General features: G+C 42.4%; 1 protein-coding gene across 3 annotated transcripts in view; it reads right to left on the bottom strand.

Moving 5' to 3' along the window:
* Positions 1-229: 229 nt before the first annotated feature.
* Positions 230-21,336, bottom strand: part of RASSF5 (Ras association domain family member 5) — a 104,769-nt gene continuing 83,662 nt past the window's right edge. For all 3 annotated transcript variants that reach the window (XM_083617142.1, XM_083617143.1, XM_083617144.1), the window contains 4 exons: positions 8,809-8,928; positions 5,778-6,075; positions 4,525-4,640; positions 230-2,531 (listed from right to left, as the gene is read on the bottom strand). In XM_083617142.1, the coding sequence (XP_083473268.1) occupies positions 2,379-2,531; positions 4,525-4,640; positions 5,778-6,075; positions 8,809-8,928 (687 nt within the window). In that variant the 3' untranslated portion in view covers positions 230-2,378. The remainder of the gene's footprint in view (positions 2,532-4,524; positions 4,641-5,777; positions 6,076-8,808; positions 8,929-21,336) is intronic.

Genomic DNA, 21,336 nt, shown 5'->3' with positions numbered 1-21,336 from the left:
GTGGGGTTGGTTTTCTTTTTCTTTTTTACAGGACTCAAAAGAATAGTGAGGTACAGTTTCTACCCCTCCCATGATTGTGGATTTTGTTCTCTCCCTCGGCAACCCTTCCCAAACGCTTTTACCTGCTTAAACGGAGGTACCACTGTAGTAGCCTTCTTTGTTTACACACTGCAATACCGCCGCATACCACAGGAGGGCATGAAGAACACAAACCGACTCAACTCCTAGCTTCATCAGAGGCTGTTTTATTTTCGATAGCTTCTCTTAACACAATTTTGTATCGCATGGACAGATTTCTTTAGGAGCTTTAAAAAAAAAAAAAAGCTGGAAGGAAGGTGACATTTTCAACAAAATGTCATAGGGTTGAAACAGTAGTAAAAATAAATTACCAGCATGGCAAAAATGTTATTTACTTTACCACGTAAGCTTTTCACTAATTCCATTCTTTACAGACTGTACATGTTTTACAATTGACCCATTTTGAAAGAAAAAAAAGTTACACACGTACAGATGATGCAGGCAACACAGTATACTAACAAAGGCACTGCCAGCAGTAGTCTGCGCTTCTTAAGGTAGGGCCTCCTCTAACTCCTCTCTCTAAGGCGTCTGCTCTGCCACTGCTGAAGTGGCTAAGCTTTCTCTCAAAATCCAAGCTCCGTGGTGGCCCCCCCCTTCTCCTCTTAATGCCCCTTAGCTATATATAATCTTTTAAAGAAACAAAACAAAAATAATGCCCGCCTGTTTTTGCAGGTGGCTTAGTCAGCAGCATTCACATAAATTGCATAAGAAGCCATGCCTTCTATTAAAAATGTTCAAGACATGCTGTTATGGGATGGGGGTGAGGGGAGCAGGGAAAGGAAGAGTGTCATTATTGAAAAGCAGTTCTTTAAAAAAATAAAAATAAAACATGACATTATATATATTTATATATACTCAACATTCCTAGGGAGAAGTAGTCAGTGACTTACAAAGACTGTTTCCTGTTCTTGTCTCTTGGTGATGGCGCAGGAGGCTGACATCCTGGGGTCCCTCCTCAGTGTGCCAGGCCAACAGTTTCAACAGCGCTTAGGAAGAGTTTTGAGTGCTTTCTCACCTGGGTTCAATAGTTGCATGTGCTTATCTGGATCTGCGTCTTGCTTTCCTTGTGCTGTGCTAATACATCTTGTACAGCGGTATTAGAGACTGGGTAACTGTCTATGGGGGAGCTGTGGTGGTGGACTTCCTGAAGATAACTTTGGAGGTACCTGAGAGCTCTGTGCCCTTTCAGCTGCGGTGTAGAACCCCTGCACTCAGCCCTGAGAAAGAAACAAATCTTCCTTCCTTTGCCTTCCCAAAGACAGCTTTGCTCCGAACAACGTCATAGAGGGTAGCCAGGTTCTGAAAACATCGATGTGGGCCTTCTGGTGTTACGAAACAGTTTTGCAATGCAAATGACATAGAAAATCAATTCCAATTTTTTGAGTGCTGGGAGATGAGCCCCAAATTGGCTCATTAGCAGACCTGCACCCTGGTCCCAGTTCCTACTGGGTAAGAGGAAACTGTATACTGGAAGGAAGGGCTCTAAGTTGAAAATATTAGGCTGGAAGCATAAACAAGAAAACAACCCTGAAGTGTTGCCAAAACAATAATAAAACTGACCTTATTTTCCTGTGTGAAAATATAAACTCTTTTGCTCAAAGGCCAAAGCACTCTAAAGCTCATCAAAACCTGCTCTACTTCTACAGATTTCTTGACATCTCGTTCATTCATTCTGTTCATTCTGTGCAAGTCTGTTTGGCATCCTCTACAGTGTCCACATGTACCAGAGCAATAACCCTCCCATGTGATTAAATTACTACAGAGAACACGTTCAACTCACTTCTGCCACACATACATAAATCCACGTGGAAAGGTACTGGGATGGCAGGAGAAGAAAAGAAAGTAGTACAATTGAAGACAAGGCATCTTCCACTGCTTGTGTGACCTACTAGCTCATCCTTAAGCTAGCCTCAAAGAGGAAAGATTTCAAAACTAGTTTGTAGGGTCAAACTCACACTGAAATACATTGAGAAGGGGAGGGGGTGGTTATACCTTAAGCAACCCAATTCCTTGGATATTCAGCATTCACTGCAAAGTTTCCTGTCTATTCTGTTCTGTACAAGCAGGGGAGATGGGAAGAAGCAGTGTTCATTTTTGGTTTCTGGAGGGTCAGTGGATTGGAACATTTAATTTCCTGTTCTATAGTTGCCAGTTCTGAGCACACACCATGGACTACAACCAATTGAAAAAGTATCCTGAGGAAAAAAAGGTTTTGGTTGGGTGGGGTTTCTTTCCATTTTTTAAATAATATATAATTTTTTGAAATTTAGTTTATCCCTAGCCACACTTCCAAGTTCAGGTTATCCAGGCTTCCCATTTGCTTCTTTCAAGGCCTCATGCAGTCTTTGTTTAAACCTGTCATACTTTTTCTGCACTTGCTGGATTTTCTCTTTTTCTTCCCTTTCTAGTATCACCAGGAAATTCTGTAGCTCTGGAATAGAGAAGTCATCCCACTGTGGAGAAAAAGCACACACACACAAACAAACTTTAGATTGGCAGACAGAAAATACACATTATTCCAAGTCTGTGGGTAGATGCTAGATGTGACCTGACTAACTGACATGATTTTCTGCAGGAAAAACCCACAAAATAACTCATCCTCCTCAGTCTTTCATTTTTCCTCATTTGCTACACTGAAACCTTCAGGCCCAGAAAGTAGAAGCCTCCCACAGGAAAAATTACAGTCCCTATATAATTTTCCCAACTTGGCTTTCCACCACAAAAAAAGAGTTCCAATATGCTTAAGGGGTGGCTTTCTAGAATAGAGTTTGCTAGGTTTTATCGATCGCCCTTTAATTCAATAGCTGCAGTTCAAAAAGGTTCCAGTTCATGCAATCAATTCCTCACTTAATAAGCCACACTATGCGCTAACTGCTTGTGGGTGCTCAGGACTCTTGCTTCTCCCTTCGTGTAGTTTAATATCCTGGCTTCCTTATAAGACATTAATCATAGCTTCCCCTTACATGTGAGCCCTGAAATGATGCTTAAGAGCTGAATCCTGGCTTGTTTTGCTGCTCGCTTGCAGGGAGGATCGATGGGGCTGTGTGGAGGTGAACAGCGCTTGTTCATATCCTGACCTGCTAAGCCAGGTGGTGGTATAAAATAAAAAATCCAGGTGCCCAAACTTTGCAATTTCGCGCAGTTCAAAGGGTGAATTCTCCAAAGATTTTTTCAAAAAAATAAAACCCAAGTTCAAAGAATGGGTTGGGGAATAATTCTGTAAGCACAGCAGTTCAAGGCAAAAATCCTAAGCGATGGTAGTTTTCCTTTCAAAGACACCACCCAATCCACTTTTCAGCTTTGGAGTATTAAAAGTGGTTTGGGGCTTCAGTGATGGCATGTTTTGAACTAGAGACACGGCAAAATAAAGTAAAAAAGAAGCAATGTATATATGCGCCCCTTTAAATCACAGTCACCATCCAGAGATTGAGTGAAATGTGAAAATACATGAGATTCTTGAGATATTATGACCCTAAGAAAAAACCCATTCTGTGCGTGAATTTCAACATTTTGTATTACCAATGTGCTCTGTAAGAGCTGGGTCTACAGAACATGATGCCCTCAGGTAGAAATGGGGAACCGGTGGGCCTTGAGATAAACATTGCCTGATCATTGTCTGGCTGGCCAGAATTGATGGGAGTTTGGACTCCCAACAATAGCCACAGCTTCCGCATTCTTGCCATAAGAGGAAGAATAAAGAGAGAAGGTAAAGATCAGGTTTCTAAGCAAGTGTACTTTACGGGGAATCCTCGCTCCTCTAAGAACTTCCATTTTGCCAGCAAATTGTATTTTGAAAAGCAGCTTATGGCAGAGTTCTGGAAGGCACGCCTGTTCTTAATTTTGAAGTTGTTTCTCGTGCTCAACAGAAAAAGGAGATAGTGTAATTTCATACTATAGCTCAGTCCTCTAGTTTAAAAACACAGTGGAATTATCTGTTTGCTATATTGCTGTCTCTGTGCATCCAGATGATGTGAGGGTAGAGTGAGAGTGGAGAAAGCATGTATTTAGGTAATCCATGGATGCAAATGACTAATCTGCAATATTGTACCAAGCTCATCTACCTTTTGAAGATTTACCATATGCTCCCTCTTCTTAAACTTTAGAAAACAAACATTTTAAGGCTCAGAACTCTGCAAAGAGGCTGACTTGTTTCAGGTACAGTCAAACTTTAAAGAAAGCCAAGTGTAAACAATAAAGAAAGGGGAATCAAATGTAGCCTTAAAAGACTCCTGGCTCAAGGAGCCTTTTATTTGCCTCTATTCCTTCCATCTTCAAATGCTGGCACCGAATAATCCGTATCGTCAGTAACAAAGAAGGGAACCACAAGAGCAGGAAGTGTGCTTTTTCCACCCACTGCAAATGGCTGCTTGTGCGATGTGACTGCCTGCTTTCTGAGAGCAGAACGTGTTTGTGCAGGTTCGAAAGGCAAGCAGCTTCCAGACTTACCTCAACTTCCCCTGTTTCGTTTTCCTTCAACACAAAACTGAGAATGTCTGTGTCAGGACCTGCTAGTAGCCGGAGGTACAAAGGGTACTCTGTTACCGAGAGCTTCTGGGATAGAACTGCAGAGGGGACAAAAACATGAGAGAATCACCTGAGGCCTTTGAAAAGGAGGGCACATATTTCAACTATTAAAAAAAAGCCCTTCCACACCTCTCCATGTTGTGAAGGCCCACAGAACGTCAAGGAGAGTACAGAAAGAAAGAAAAAAGGCTACAGCATCCAAGTGATGTTTTGCAGTTCTTTCCCTCCCTTTCCCAAAAGAGTGGCTAGCTGTGAACCACTACAGTATTTCATAAACATTTATTTTAAATTCTCCAGAACTGAGGGTTAGCGCCAGCCATTTACAGTATATCCCTCAAGGAAATCTGTAATAGGGCAGATTAGTAACACTTCTAGATGACTCCAAGACAAACTACAAGCATCCAGTTGTATCCATTTGAGTCATAATTTCTCCATGGCCGCCTACTACAACTACCTGGGGCCATTCTGTAAAAGCGGGGGGGGGGGGAGAGTACTCTAAGCACAAATGGGGCTTACAGAGCAACCTTCCCCAAACTCTGTCCTCCAGATAATTTAGACTACACAGCTCAATGGTTGGGGTAGTGGAAGTTGCAGCCCAGAACACCTGGATCTCACCAGATCTGGGGAGGCATCTCTGGACTTTACCATTATAAACATAAACAGTTTTGAAACATAGAGATAGAAACAGGCTAGCATCGTCTTCATCATTTTATTTGTATGCCGCCTTCCCACAGTTAAAACTATGCTTAAGGCAGCTTACAACATAAAAAGATTTACAGAATTACAAACATAACAAAGGTAGCCGCCCAGAGTGGCTGAGGAAGCCCAGCCAGATGGGTGGGGTATAAATAATAAATTATTATAGCTATAAACAAGAAATGAAACACGTGAATGAGTGCACAACCAAACTGAACAACTTCCATATAAAGCATATGATCTAAAGATACAAATTTTTTTAGTATCAACTGCAGCAACAAAAAAACTCCTAAACAAACCCCAACTCAAGAAACTGTTCAGCAGCCTCAGCTTTTGTTGCTGGAGTGAGTCAGGGCCCTGGCCTCCCAGGCCAGGTGGGAGAAGGTGGAGAGCAGGACTCGGCCAAGAAGCAAGCAGTTCTTCTTTGAAGCCTGATCACTTTATTCTTATTACTGTCTCAAAAGGGAACACTATCTCACCTTGACCATCTTTCTGCATCTGCTTGAAAAGTGCAAATTTCTGTGGGTTGTCCACCACCATAAATTTCTTCAGAAGTCCTTGGATCACCTCACTCACAGTGGTGCTGCTGCTGATGTGCAACTGTTTGATGGCATCCAGTGGCAGGTAGAAGGATGTTCTCTTCTCTGTCATGTTGGCCATGTTGACCTCCTTGAGGGCATCATAGATGGACTGCGGCCTGATCCCTGCTGGCACCGTCACAGGCCGGCGAAGTTTCAGGTGAACTTTGATGAAGCCTGTGTAAGTGCCGTCATCATTCTGATGGAATTAAAATGAAGGTTGAAAAGATGTTAAAAAGCAAGGTTGGTGGCATTTATTTTGTTTGCTGAATTTTTTGAAATATGGGACACAGAAATTATTTCCATAAAAGCTAACAGAAAGCTTTCAGAGCCATTCACTGACTATTGACAGAAACAACTGAATGGGATGGGGAAAATCTTCAGTACTGATGGGCTGAGCTAGTGCAATCGCTCTGAATTCTCACTTCCCTCAGGAAAAACACACATAGGCTGTGTTTGCAGGTAACTCCAAACCATGGTTTAGTGTTAAGTTGACAACCCTGGTTTAAGTCCAAGTGAAAAATTGAGCTCTCCTCTGCCTGTACAGCTGAGAAGAGGAGTTTGTCAGAGATGAGTTTTATTTTAAAGGATGTTGGCTTAGTGTTACATGTGAAACAGGGAACCTGGTTTAAAACAAAATGTTAGTTTAATAAGCTCTTTTCTTAGCTTTTTGATGCTATGAAACCTACAAGAAATTTAGCATTATGTGCAAATGAGGACAGACTCTAGCTTGAGGAGAAGGGTACATGTAGGGTCTAGAGACCAGAGGAGCATGAAAGAAGTGAGACAAATGGAGTGAACCAAGAAGTACAGAAGGGTTGGAGAGCCCATGGACTTTCAGGTGCTGCTGAACTACAATTCCCATCATCCCAGGGGAGCCACAGGTTCTCCCCAACCCTGGAATATCGGGTTATTAAGTCTTCTGACTTTATTTTTTTAAATTCTGCCACTTATGGCTTATATTATTCCAGTAGTCTTGTGACCTGACAAATATTATGGAGCAACAAGGGCCAGGAAACAGGATGGTAAGCGACAAGAGTGAGCATCACTTACTGACTTGCATTAGCAATGACTCCTAGACATTCTCTGGGGGCATTCTAAGCCACAAGCAAGGCTTAGCAAGCCAAAGTCATTGTTGAAAGACTCACAGGCCACAGGCCAATTCTGAATGGGCCTTCTCTTTGTGTATCTGCAGAGTTTAGGCTATTGTTTCTCCAAATGAGAACATAACCAAGAATGCCAACTGAAAGCAAATTATCAAAGGTCCTGGTACCTTGGATGGTACATTTCCTGTGATGGAAAAAATGAACACTTCTGCTTCCATATGGGCATGAGATCTGGGGCAGCTGCTGAACCACAGTGGGAGGTGGCTGGGTTGTGTTAATCTTGACTCATCTGGGCTAGAACAATAGAGCTATTTGTGGAAAATCATTTGCTGTAGTGGCTACAGAATGCTTCAGTTGAAGATTCAAAATTAGCTACAGAACAGTTTTGCACAGCTGCTATATGGCTCACACCAATTACACCACAGGTTCACAAAATAAGCTCTGAAGGAGTTCTGCTGATGGGGAGATCTATCCAAATCCTGAATTCAAAGAGTGTCTGTCCTTTGGACTTGCCGCTTAAAGGAGGCACTTCCCAAGTTATTTTCCTTACTGGAAGACCTGTGCACAATTACTAGAGCCAATGGTGAAATCCCATACTGCCCATCTATTAGTGAAAGAGACTTCCCTTTCTCTCTCCCGCCCCCACTGCAGACTCCACCCATGAGACAAGGTGGGGCAACCACATCAGGTGGCAAGATCCACTGGGGTAGCAGATCCAGCCTCCAAGGAATGCATTGCCCGCTGCTGCCACTGTAGTGCCACCAACAGCTGTGGCATGCTCCTTGGAGATCAGATCTGCCATCTCCTCAGCAGCCCAGCCCCCCCATGCTGCGTCTACAGTGGCCTCTTCGTGATTTGGAGGCACTGCTGGCCTCCCACCCTTGGTCCCAATATAGATGTTTATTCCTCCCCTGTTCCTGATGTAGATCTTCACTTACCCCTTCTTCCCTGGCCCAGGGGGCGGGGATGATGACACCATTTTGTGGTTCAGCTCAGGGGCCAAAATGCCTTGGGCTGGCCCCAACTCCTATGCACCCTCAAAAATCTGCTCCAGAAGTTGTTTTGATATGAAAGATGGTCAACCAAAAGACTGAACAGATTGATGGCAGCAGCTGTACTGCTCAGGATGTTATATATCCATTTGGCTGGGATGTTATGTCAGCTTTGCTATATTGATCAGTTCCGGTAAGCACAGCAGCATCCATGAAGTAATGTACAATCTAAACGCAATCATGCACATCGACCAACACGGTGTGAGAGGAACTGACACAGACTGGAGCTCAAGTACTCTACCTCTGAAAAGCAGAGTTGTGATAAGCGTGAACGCTGCTTCTTTTTTCCATTTACTCCTTGTGAAGCCCTGGTCCATTCTTAATGAACTTATTGATTATGAATCATTGAGCTATGCTGTACTCTCATAATAAGACTACCCAAAAGATAGGGACGGATAGAGGTAAAAATCAATACTTTTTATATTTTGTCTTTGTGGTCAGCTCTATAAAGCATCAGCTGTGGATGAGTTCCTCCCCACACATCACCACAGGAATTAGGTGGCCACCCCAGTTGGGGAAACGGCAACTCTCAGAAGTCAGGGTTTCATTTGTTATATGTGTTATTGGTGGACAAAAAAAGTGTACATTTCCCCAATGAGTACAAGGGGCATGAGGTAGAGATTGGTTCACCTTTGAACTTGGGAATACCTCCACTACAATTGCCACAGGGGGGGAAAGAAGACCAGCTTCAATATACTGTTTTGTAGCTTGCATGACAAGAGCCTACACTACTGTCCTAAAAGTAACAAGTAATACAGAAAATGCAGTACATACCAGCTTCATCAGCAAGCAGTTGTTGACTTTTGAGTTGTAATTGTCAATCTTCTCCTTCAACTCTTGGACAGTAGGAGCTTTAGGTTTTTCTTCTTTTTCTTCCACTGGTTTTGTTACATTCTAGAACGCCAACAAAACAGAACACTTCAGTTGGCTCATGCAGCTTTTGACATGATCTTACGACATCCCACTTCATTTTGTATGTTTTATTCTTATTTATTGCTTTTTAAAATTAAGTTTATATCCTGCCCACCCTCCCCAAGGAATACAGGATGGTAAGCAATAAAGCAATATTACACCTTAAACACAATCCCAATACAGATGCAGATTGTTCTTACATGCCTACACATTATTTATCACCATCACGCAGTAGTAATAGCAGCTTTTCTATTAGCAACAATCATTTCTAAAATGCCTAAGCTTTGTTAAGTTCAACAAACAGGATAAAAGTAAGATATGTACATGAATGGGAACTCCTTCCACAGGTGCTAACCAAAAAGAAGATCATGAGGGGAGAGAATGACCTTGGCTCTTAGGGGTGGGTGTGTTCACTGTACAAAATCCCTTCCAATTTCTCTACCAATGGAATAAACACAGTTCAGTACTTAAATCACGTTAAGTTACTTTTGCAAAGCTGCTAAAAAAATTTTTTGCATGTCACTCAAACTTCAGTGTTTAATTTGTTGGCTGATAGGTTGTATTTTTTGCAGAATTTTGAAAGGAGGGGCAAAGGACGTTGCCATACAAGCTCTTAAACGAACACAAACACATCTATATGTAGTTACCCAATGAACATACTGACATCCCCACCCCACCCCAAATCAGAACTTTCTATGACATATAATACATTGCATTTTTTGTTAGAAAAGTGGTCTGAGTACAGAAATGCCTTCTGAGCTTCCACCTCTATTGGGGCACCTGCAAAGGACATCACAGCATGTGATATATTCCCAAAGCGGTTGGAAAAGAAGCACACTATTCCCTCAGCGTAGTGTTCAGCATCTTTCATGGAGGACATGCCAATCAATGTCAATTAGTCATTATAGCTAAGCGGAGCCTCCGCATCTTGACTCTATGTATCACTGAATACCAGATGCTGAGAAACAACAGTGGGACAGGGCTCCCCAAAGGCGTCTTCTGATGAACACTTGGTTATTCTGGTGGGACTCTTCTGAAGAGTTAAACAGAATGGTTCTTAGTGTGACATTCTGGTTTCATCTAACCTGTAAGAACCATTATCCCACTGAGCCATTTACTGTGACAATATAAGTCTTATACGATACATGAGAGGTTGCTATTTGAGCAGTCGATGATAACAACAGAATTGTCGTTGCAGATCTGATAAGTGGACATTTCAGTGATGCATTGGTTCAACCTGCTCTGGGATCTTGCCTATTCTCCAAATGGGAAAAACAGAAAACCAACAGAGAGGTTGCTCATAGCCTTTTTCAGAGGCCCCGAGGTGGTTACTGCCCAGCACACTTTTCCTGTACATTTTACACTGTTAAATGTATCTATCTGTGGCACAGGAGGACTTAGCAGACCTGCTTAGCAGCACAAATTCAATCCAGAGGGCTTGTAGGACTTGTTCCATGTGTAAAATACTCAACAGAAGCGCCCTCCCCCCAGTGGGTGGGAGTTGCTGATTGCAAGGGGAAGGGAACTGGCACTGTTCAAGGCAGAAAGGGTATCAGACTGTTTTAACTGGAAAAGACCAAAATAAGAACCAGTGAAATGAGTTAGAGTAGCCAAGTATGCTAATTTACAGAGCAGAGTCTTTGATTTGCTGAGTTTAGTTTAATGATAAAGAACACAAGAAAGGAGAGCAGGTGCTCCGAAGGTCCCCTTCACTAGTTAACACCTAGACAGCAGGTGAAGGATGATGCAGGTCACCTACACTTCACACTATGGTGAGCTGCATTTTATTTCTATTTAAGTTACAATGATAGCATCTAAATTTGCTTGCATATATACAAATCTGCACGTTATGCAAGTCAGTGTCCTCTTTTTTTGGTGATATCATTTCTATGGGGTGATGCCTAAGTTGCCACCTGAGCTTGCATAGGGGAAACATATTCCCCAGAGGTGAGTAAAGCACATAGTAAGTTTTTTTTTAAGGAGATACTTCACTGCATTTGATGTAAAGGCAGCATTGCTAAGACTTCTCAAGCAACGCCATATAGAACGCAGCCTTTCACACACTAAATGAGAGTTCCCACTGTCAATGATGGAAGCCACAGAAGTATTCTTTACAGAATGTGGTTAGTGTTGGGCAGAGCAAGCTCAATATACTTTGCTGCCTGTGCCAAAAGACATGTCCACACCAATTCTGTGTACAGAAGCTAACTGAATTGGCAGTAGAGTTTTACTTCAATGGCACTGAAGGGATGGTACATGGACAGCAGGCAAGTTTAGGGGTGGAAGACAGGCCATTGGGCACGCACAGCTCTGTCCTCCAAAGAGGGGAATGACCAAGGGGCTGCCAATATTGCCATGCAGCATCTACCACCTGAGGAGGATGCCTCATTCTGCCTAATGATAGGGCTGGCCCTGCAGTTGGTTAGAGAACCCACTCTATTTGGATTTCAGCACAGATTCTTAGAACCGTGAGCCAAATTACTACAGTAAAGACAAGTCTAATGAGCTTTCACTACAGAAACCCCTCTTAAGCTTGTGGCCATGGGCATCTCCAGGCTCTGGATGAGGTAGTAATTTTGTGCTTTGTTTCATTTGGTTTCCAGGACTCATGAGCACTGCAGAAATCAAGATCCTTCGTTTCACAGAAGGATTGATAATTTTTATCACCATGCAATTTGTCAGAGAAATTGCGGATAGTCATTTCTCCCGGCAGTGATAGTGCTTTTGGATGGGAGGCAAAACAAACCCGATAACCTCAGTCCACACAGGAAGTATGCTCATCGTAGCTGCTGCAAACAGTCTAGCACAAGAGTAGTTGATGTGGTGCCCTCAAAATGCTACTCAACTACAATCCCCACACTCCCTGTTCTTTAGGCCATGCTGTTGGGACTGGTGGGCACTGGAGTCCAACAACATCTAGAGGGCAAAACATTGGCCACCACTCATCTAAGTGTAATCACTGTAGATAGCAGAGCAACTGTGGTACAAAACAATAATATTATTGATACCTAGTTGATTTCTCTGCATAAAACGTACAATACCATTTTATAGTTTAATTGTTGTTAGCTGCCCTGGTGGACACTAGAAGAGCAGGTTATAAATTTTATCTTGTTTTATCTTGTTTATTAAACAAACACATAAATGTTTTGTAAGATAATCACCGAGGAAAGCATAATTTGAAAGCACCCAAATGTATCGTTCTGCTCCCAGTCAAGCCTAGGCTATCTGAAGCTAGATATAATAACCACTGTGTTATAGTTTGGAAGAAATCAATATACAGAGAAGTTCTAGGGTCATAAGTCAGTCAGTGGAAGACTAGGAAAAGAACTAATGATTCATGACTTTGCTCAAATTAGTGCAGCAATTTAAAAACCCTGTCCTACCTGCAAGTTCATTTTTGCAACACAGGATGCAACTGAAAGCCACAAGTAACTTTAAACTCTGCAGCAGTATTTAATATATGAATGTGCATTTTCCATGCAAATAATACATGTACAAATCTCCCTGCCAACTGCAAAAATTGCAGGAAGTATTAACAAGCTGCATGCTTCCTAACCAATCACTTTTCTCACAGTCACAAAAGGAATTAGATCAATGAATGTGCAGCCTGAATGAGCAATTACTGCATGCAGGAAACACACAGAGAGGCAAAGGCTCTTCTCTCTCAGTTCAATGTATTTTTAAAGGAAGCCAAATCAGAACATAGGGGAGGATTCCCAAGTGGGGCCTTATGCAAATCTACCCATTAATCTTTAGATGCAATCAAACACACCAGTAATCAAGACCTGTCACAGACAGGGACACCAAAGAGAAATGCAATTAGGAGCTTTGGAGAATTTAGAAGGGAAATAAACAACTTTAGATACACAGTAGGGATATGGAGGCGAGTCATTAAATGAACAATGTGCAGTGTGTCACCAGAGTGATGGAACTGCAGGTGCCAAATAATCAAACTATTAATGCATTTGATTTTTCCATCAATACTGGGGACAATGGCAGTCCATGAGGGTAAGTGGCCCAGCCTTACCTCCTCCACTGAAATCAATAAACTCACAATGACTTACATAACCTGTTGAAAAACTGAGGCAAAGGAGGGGAGAATGATTATCAAATCCTTTTAATGTCAGAGGCCTCAGCATGTGAAGCAACCCTGCCACAGGGGCCACCGACTGTAAGGACAGTTCCTAACAACCCTTCCCTGTGGGGATGCTGAATTGGGAAGGGCATAGACTACCAGCCCATGCTCAGCCAATGAAAACACTTCCAGCAGCAGTGTGAGTGCCCAACCATCGTGTCATGGATTCCATTCTGGGGCTTGGAAAGAAAACACAGCTTGCCAGACGAGGGGCACATAGCCGTGGGAGAAGGTAAGCACATGGGTTTTATCTTTAATAGATTACAGAATAGTTTCCCTGGACCTTTCTGGACTAGAACTCCCATATTTCCTGATCATTAGCATGCTGGGTGGGGCTGAGTTTGAGTCCAGCAACACTGGAAGGGTCACAGGTTAGCATCCCTGCTCTACAGTTACAGGACTGCTTTACACTGACTGGGAGCGATTCTCCAGGGTTTCACTCTGGTGTCTTTTCCAGACTCACCTAGATATGTGGCAGATTTAAACCGGGACTTTCTGCAGAGAAAGTAGGTCCAAAAACCAAAAAAGTATCAAAGAAACCAAAGCAATAACTTGTCTATGCCACTGTCAAATAAAAGCAACTTGATTTTTGTGGATAATTGTCTTGATAACTCTCTGACTTCTCTCTGCCAACACAGTCGCTAGGCTATCGCCTGGGTTAATTAAAGGTATTTATAAGTCTATCATTCCCAGAGTATGTTCTTTATTGGGTTTAGAATTAATTAATTCATAATCTCACAACTGAGTTTAGAAGATACCACCAAATGCATAGGTTTCTTTATAAAAACAGCTTTGAGTTTAAAACAACAACACACTTCAGTTCTTTATGGGCAGCCATATGGACCTGGTGTTTTTCCCTGTTGCATGTCCTTAATAGTAAATTCAGCTTCTTACTCTTGCAACCATGCTGGAGATTCAAGTTTTGCTTCTACTCCTGGAGAGGTAGCTGTGCAGTCCAGAGCAGGAAAAACAACAAAGAGGCTAAAGACTAAACAGGTTTATTATGGAATAAATTTCCTAGACTAAAATCCACTCTAGTCCATGAAAGCTTATGGCATAATGAAGCTATTAACTTTTATGTTGCCACAAGCATCTTAACTGGCTCTTGGTTTGTTTGTTTTTAAATAGACTATAGAAAACTGATGTTCACACACCATTGCTTCAGGAGCAGCAATGGGAAACCTGTCCTCTGTTGCCAGACTACAACTTCCATTGTTCTTAATGGCTGTCCACGCTGGCTGAAGTTGGAGTCCAACAACATGTGGAGGGTCACAGGTTGCCTATTCCTATGTTTCCCAAATCTGGGTCTCCAGCTCTTTTTGGACCATCCCTGACCACTGGTCCTGCTAGCTAGGTGGGAGTTGTAGTCCAAAAACAGATGGAGACCCAAATTTGGGAAATCTAGAGAGTAGGACAAATCCAAGAAAGATTGCTGCAAAAAAGGTGCACATTTTGAGCTCCTAACCCTCCTCTCAATAATAAAATATTATTTTACAGACGGAAATCTGGGGCAGAAGAAAAAGCAAATTGCCCCAGTGCCCAAAGAACTGGAAGATGAACAGGAAGACTGCAAGCCCACTAGGAAGGGCTCACAATCTCCTGGGTCCCAATACAGTGCCTTATCAAGTATTCCATCATTCTTATGAGCAAAAACTAAGAGAGGGGGAACACTGCATCCTACTATGAGGTGAGATTTACAGAAACACCTTAAACTATGACCCCTTTGCATGTGGCTGCTCAAAGCAAACAGAAACATACCAATAGGGACATGATGATAAGGAGACAGGCATAAAATTATATCAAGGTGTGTGCATCTGAATGTTCAAAGCGAAGTCTACTTCCTCTTCACCTTCACTAAAATGTCAGCCATGCTGTAAGAGTATAAGCTTGTGTTATGCCCCACACTGTTGATGGATTCTTCTAGTGAAATAAATTTCTTGAGAGACCAAGCTCCTAAAATTACAAACAGATGAATGTTTGAAGTTGTCTGTAATCTGATTGCCCCTTTTGCCATAGGTAGAAGATCCAAACCTCAATGCTACAGATGTCACCTCAAAAGAAACCCTGCTCATAAAAAGCAACAAAGCCAAGGAACTGCAGGATGAATGCTTTATTCTTAGAAAGGGCAATGACCTATTATTAAAAGACCATCCCAGTCCCGGAGCTCATAAGACTAAGAGTCGGCAAGCTGTAGATAATACAGGAATGCCTCAAGATAAAGATGATATTTCTTTCAAATTGGAGCCATGGAAAGGACCAGTTTTACAGCAGTGATTGGCATACTGCAGCTCACTTTTCATGGGTGAAAGAATAGAAAAGCTTCATCTCTAGTATAGATCTTAATGGTTCAAATACATTAGCAATCGTAGCAGTCCTCGTACAGTTAGTTTTTACAGTACTGATTCCAGAGAAAAAGGAAACCAAAATGAGCAGTTCTGTTGAACTGAATTCTGCTGGTGTGTTTAAGTCTTTTAGTTACCCAGAATCCTCTATGAGGCATGATGCTAGACATGTTATTACCAGAACGGTTTACCGGGTGCATTAAATATAGCTCAAAAAAATTCTGCATCACAAAAGCTCAATTCTGCAACATGTGCAAATATTTATCTGTTTACTTTGAATAGTGTGTTATGTTTCTGCTATTTACAGAAAAAGGGAAAGTCAAATTGGACGGCTTTAAAAGAGGAGTGGATAATTCATGGAGGATAAGACTGTCAATGGATAGCCTTGGAGGCAGTGTGCTTCTGAATACCAGTTTTTGGAAACTGTGGGACAGGAGAGTGCTCTTGTGTTTGGGTCTTGTTGCAGGTTTCCCACTAAGAGGCCACTGTGAGAACAGGATGCTGGACTAAGATGCGCCATTGGCCTCATGGAGCAGGTTCTCCTTATGTTATTATGCCACAGCACTGATGCCATGCTCCATATGCACCGGAAAGTCGGTCAAGCTTCTTGAAATTTCACAGGTTTCTTAGGATTGGGAAATTGATTTTGGGGGTGAATTCTTCAGAATATGAAATTGTGCTCCTAGTACCAAATGCCACCCTTGCACAGTGCAATCACAGAACATACACAACCCTGAATGTTTTTGTATTTCTTATTTTCTAGCATCAGTATGCTAGTAGGTTGTTATACTGGTAAGCACATTAATCTTTAAAAGGGCAGCGTGTTCTATAAATAACAGTATCACTTTGTTTCCAGTGACTGGACCTAGAGCTTCTAATATGTTCTATGCAGTCTGTAGTGTTAATGAGCAGGAGCAAGACAGGTGCTGATGACTGACCGTTCTGTAGGCACAAAGGTCCACAGCACCCCTCCCTCAGCCAAATTGGACCCCCTGGACTGGTCCATGGGCCAGAGGTTTCCCACTACTCTGTTAAGAGTTTTGGTCTCATCTACTTCTTGTACACTTGGTACTTCACGGAAGTCCACAAAAATAGTCATCTGGCTTTTTAGCCAGGCTCCATTTATTCATTTTTTCCATCAACTCCCTCCCCATAAGATCCGTTTCATACTTTCTCCATAGCACAGAACACAAACGACAGAAATCGCTGCCTCTCCCTCCATCCCTCTGTGACTGCCAGAAGGTTTGAGGGAGAGGTGGAGTCTTATCTCATTTGTACTGTTTGGAGAAGATAACTGCTGTTACTTAGCTTCTCCAAGTCACAGTGCAAATTTCCCTTTTGTCCCAATTTTGTTACTGGTAGAACAGGTTATGCAGGGGTTTTACGTGAGAAATAACTAGGTCTCTGGGCACATGCAAAGGTGGCTCTATCATATCCCCTTCAGCTTTCAGGTGGTTGGTAGTATTTGTCTTCAGGCGGGTCCACTTTGTGCATAGGGACTGTAGGGAAATGAGGACAAAGTACATGTGTAACTTACAAAGTATATTCATACGACAGAAGGAAAACAAATATAACTGCTTAGTCAAACGTGATGCTGGAAAACTAAGAACTGATATGGCACGCATCTTTCTACTGTGATTCAATGTGGCTTGTTATTCCGTGTTTATATTAACATTTTAATTATCTTTACACAACATTGACATATAAGACAGAAAGGAAGTCTGCAGAGATTGTATACGCTTTCTTAGTAGTACGTTTTAAACTTACAGCTCAGAACCTACATCAACAAACAGAAAAGTGCTAGTGGCAAGATTTACTCCTCCAGCAATGGATCTACAGTTTAGACCCAGTTCTAGAAGGGAACAGGGGCACTACTGCTTCATTTAATAAGGCACTATTTCATGACAGGAGCTCATACCATCAGGCCATCAAATAATAATTGATTCCAACAGAACTTGATATATCAGTGCCCCCAGTCTTTAATTTCTGTCTCCCAAACATTATTCAGCAGTGAGGTGACTAAGCACAATTCCATTCCCACTCTCTTTTCTATTGGACAGCAAAGTTACGCCTACCTCTTGCTTATTCCATTTACCATTTTCTTTGTAATGTGTATCTACATCCTGTCTGAGGCTACCACCCCCTCACTTTAAGTACTGAAAAACACCACAGCTGTGACTATGAAGAGTAACAGAATGAGATGCTAGAAGTGCATTTGCTTGCCAAGATTCATAGCTCTAGGCATTATCTTGGTGCAAACGACACAGGTTGCTTCCAGTGATGCTGCAAAGGGATGATTTAGATCCATTTTTCTGTATGTGCAATTCGCATTTGAATGCGGTTGACTATTTCCAGATCACATAAGAACAGCCTATTGGATTAGGCCAGTAATCTAGTCCAGCATCCTGTTGTCACAGTGGCCAGCAGACACTCAAGAGAAGCCTGCAAACAGGACCTATGGTCAACAGCACTCTTTTCGCTTGTGGTTCCCAGAAACTGGTATGCAGAGGCACTTTAGCCTCCAGAATTTGTCTAATCAATGCCAGTGGGTGGTTCTTAAGAAATTATTTCCTTGTTGTGTGTTCCCTTTCATTCCATCACTGCCTTACCCATTCCTGGCATGCATGCAGGTATTTCTCTACCTCTATGTGCACACCTTTCAAAAAATTAACTGAAAGTGTGTAAAAGAAAACATTAGCTGCCTGTAGATCATGTTTTATTACAGGCAAAATGGAGGTTTTGGGGGCACAACATCTATTTCCACTTGTTGGTTTTAAAAAGAATAACACCGAAGTCTTGTGCAAGGCCACAAGCTTCTGCTAAAAAGTCTTGTGCAAGACCTCTGTATTATTATTTTTTATGTCATGGTGCTTGGACTGAGATGACCATCTTGAAGGTAATCCCCCACAGGTGTTGAGATTTTGAGAGGCTAGCTCCTCCAAATTGGATTGTTATTCTGACATGCCTTCAGCATGGGACAACTGATGAAACTATGCATCCTTGTATAGACTGGGCCACCAGAAATAACTCCTGTCACTGCTACTGTACATGCTCCTTAGCATTTCTTCTTTCGGGGTGGGTGTCAGATGTGTGTTATCATTTTGGTGAGTGGTCTCTAATGCACTGGCGGAGGAAGAGGCGTGCGGGGGGAGCGTCCCACCCCTGGCACTGTGATCCTGGCGGGGTGCAATCGCGGCTGCCTCCTGGGCAGCGCACCCCGCCCCCTCCTGCTCTCCACCCGCCGGTGCCAGAGCATGAAGCTCCGCCACTGCTCTAATGCCACACCCCTACACCTGCTTCCTCCTCACCTGAGCACAACTGTGCCATTTTGTTTTTACTTAAGAGATTTTATTCAGTAAGAAGAGAACCATATTAAAAAAAATTAAGTTATGTGCTGGCACTTCTATGATAACAGTATCAGGACCAGTGCTTTTTTAAAAAAAGAAAAGAAAAAAGGTGCTGGTACTTGCCATGAAGTTGTTACAGTAATTGCCATGTTATCATTAGAAAAAAGGTGCCAGTAATGAGTACCACTGAGTACCCCCAGAAAAAAGCATTGATCGTGAGGAAGGTACAAACAGTGACGGAGCTCCAGGCAGAGAGCAGGCAGGGGCGGGGCTGGCGCACATCCCAGGGGCGTGGCACCCAGCACGGGTGGGGGGCAGCCATGATGGCACCCCACCGGGATCATGCTGCTGGGGGCGGTGCGCTCCCCCCCCCGCACTCCTCTTCCTCTGCCAGTGGGTACAAAAACTTGCATACACAAGCAGCACTGATGCCACAACAACCATCCGTCTGGAAGCAGCCTTTACCTGTTCTCTTCAGGCCATGTCTGAAAATTATTATCACCTGTAGATCTCAGGGTGGTTCACGACATAAAATTACAATATAAAAACACTATATATATATATATATATATATATATATATATATATATATATATCAATCATTTCCTGGACCGCAGATTACCATCTATGACTTCTTCATTTAAGTGGAAGTGCTACAACAGAACCACATTACAGTACATCCCACAAAACCAACCTCAAACTAACATGGTCTGCAATGAATTTTAAAACTGTTTCAATGCTGGTATATGACAGAAAAAACAAATGACATGGTCTGTCCTGCTAATCTCCTTCCTCCTGGTATTTCCTGCATTTTGTGGCAGATTTCTGTACAGAAGGCCGCATGATTTACTGGCTAGGGTATCTGAATGCGGAGAGCCCAAGTTCAAATCTCTATGTTGTCATGAAATTCTTTGGACAGCCCTGGGACAGTCGCTATCCTAGCCTGCAAGGACACATTTTCTAGTAGGAAACAACGTGTATGAAGTGCTCCAAAGCAGTTCATTTCCTTCATTTACTCTCCTTAGGATAATTCAGTTACAAATCCCTCATTAATTCCCTTGCCTTCCAATTCATATACTTTAGTGACAGTCCCATAAGACTCCCTATTATAAAATTATTTCCATTATATTTATCACAGCAGTATCAAATTAGCTTATAAATATAACCCTCACAACTCCTGTTCAAGTAGGTAAGTCCCCATTTTAAAGAGGAAAAATAATCCCCACAATTAGTGCAATATTTGCTGCTGAAAGCTTTATAAACACTGCAGGCAGCGGACTGCATCATGCAAAGAAGGGACTTTTAACACAATGCAACTCATGCAGCTCTACTATAAAATGGACGTTCTAGATTTCCTCATCTTGACTGTGTGTTCTCTAGAACTGCTTCTTTCCACACTGTCACTCATGGCATACTTGGGTTCCTAACCTTAGTTTCTACCAGTAACAAGCAGAATCTGCTGTAAACTCATGGTCTGATTTCGTATTATGTAGGCACCAAGTCACACCGTGCCTATTCTATCCAGAAAATAAGCCTCTTCCAGACATTTAAAAAGGCTGAAGTGAACATGTGGAGAGGGAAACAGCAGCACAATGGCAGGTTCCTCCTCACATTCATAGATATATGTGTGGACAGTCATGGTACGTAGCAGAGGTGCCAGCTCCCTGGGGACCTGGGTGCCCGAGCATCCACAAAATTCCCCATGAAGGGGCTGGGCACCTGAAAATTTTGGTGCCAGGGCCATGGCCCTGGGCACCCATGGTCGCAGGGCCAAGCTGGCACTCCTAGTGTGTACAATGTATCAAAACACATTCTAATAAATACACATATTCCCCTCACTCCACTGCACACATTAATTTTAGCCCTTCTAATCATTAGAAGCTTTTGCACATCCTAAATAAATTGTAAACCCAACTTAAAACAGCAAGAATTCATTTTGATTCTAGACAGCAGATTACATACAGAAAACAAGAGGCATAGGGGTGACAAGAAGTAAAGATGTTACCTTGTTATTAAATGGGGGGGGGGGTTCATGCAGGTTTTAACCAATACATCCCCAGGATCAATTCAAAAATGCTTGCAAGATTGCTTTGCCTCAGAATACAAGGCAGTAACTGACCAGTTAACAGACGAATCCATTTCCTTTCTCAGACATTTTAAATTTAGCACTACATTTTGCCACTGAACAAATATGAGTTTTAGCAGTCCTAGCACTTCCCAGAGGGTCATTCAGCAAGTCATCTTGCATGTGGTGTGGAATTAATTTGTTCTTATTGCACCTCCGTGCTTAGTGACAGATGGTTCAACTGTTCCATTGCCAGCAAACAATGTAAAGACACACAGAAAATAATTGACCTGTGTTGGAAACTGATCTGTCACCCAGCAAGCATGTCACCATAATTCTGAGTTGGAGCATCAGGGAGCTGCCAACCAAGCATCATCCTGCAAATAGCCCATGGTAAGAAATAAAAGAAAATAACAGGTATACATGGGGGGGATCTGTTTGTTCATAGCAATTCAGGCTCTAAGGTGCATTAGAAAATAATCTCCCTTGGTCTGCAATCAG

The sequence above is a fragment of the Podarcis filfolensis genome (assembly GCF_964270895.1).
Source record: "Podarcis filfolensis genome assembly, chromosome: 6".
In the NCBI taxonomy this organism is placed as follows: domain Eukaryota; kingdom Metazoa; phylum Chordata; class Lepidosauria; order Squamata; family Lacertidae; genus Podarcis; species Podarcis filfolensis.
The sequence above is the reverse complement of the archived record's forward strand: the minus strand, read 5'-3'. Positions and strand labels throughout refer to the sequence as shown.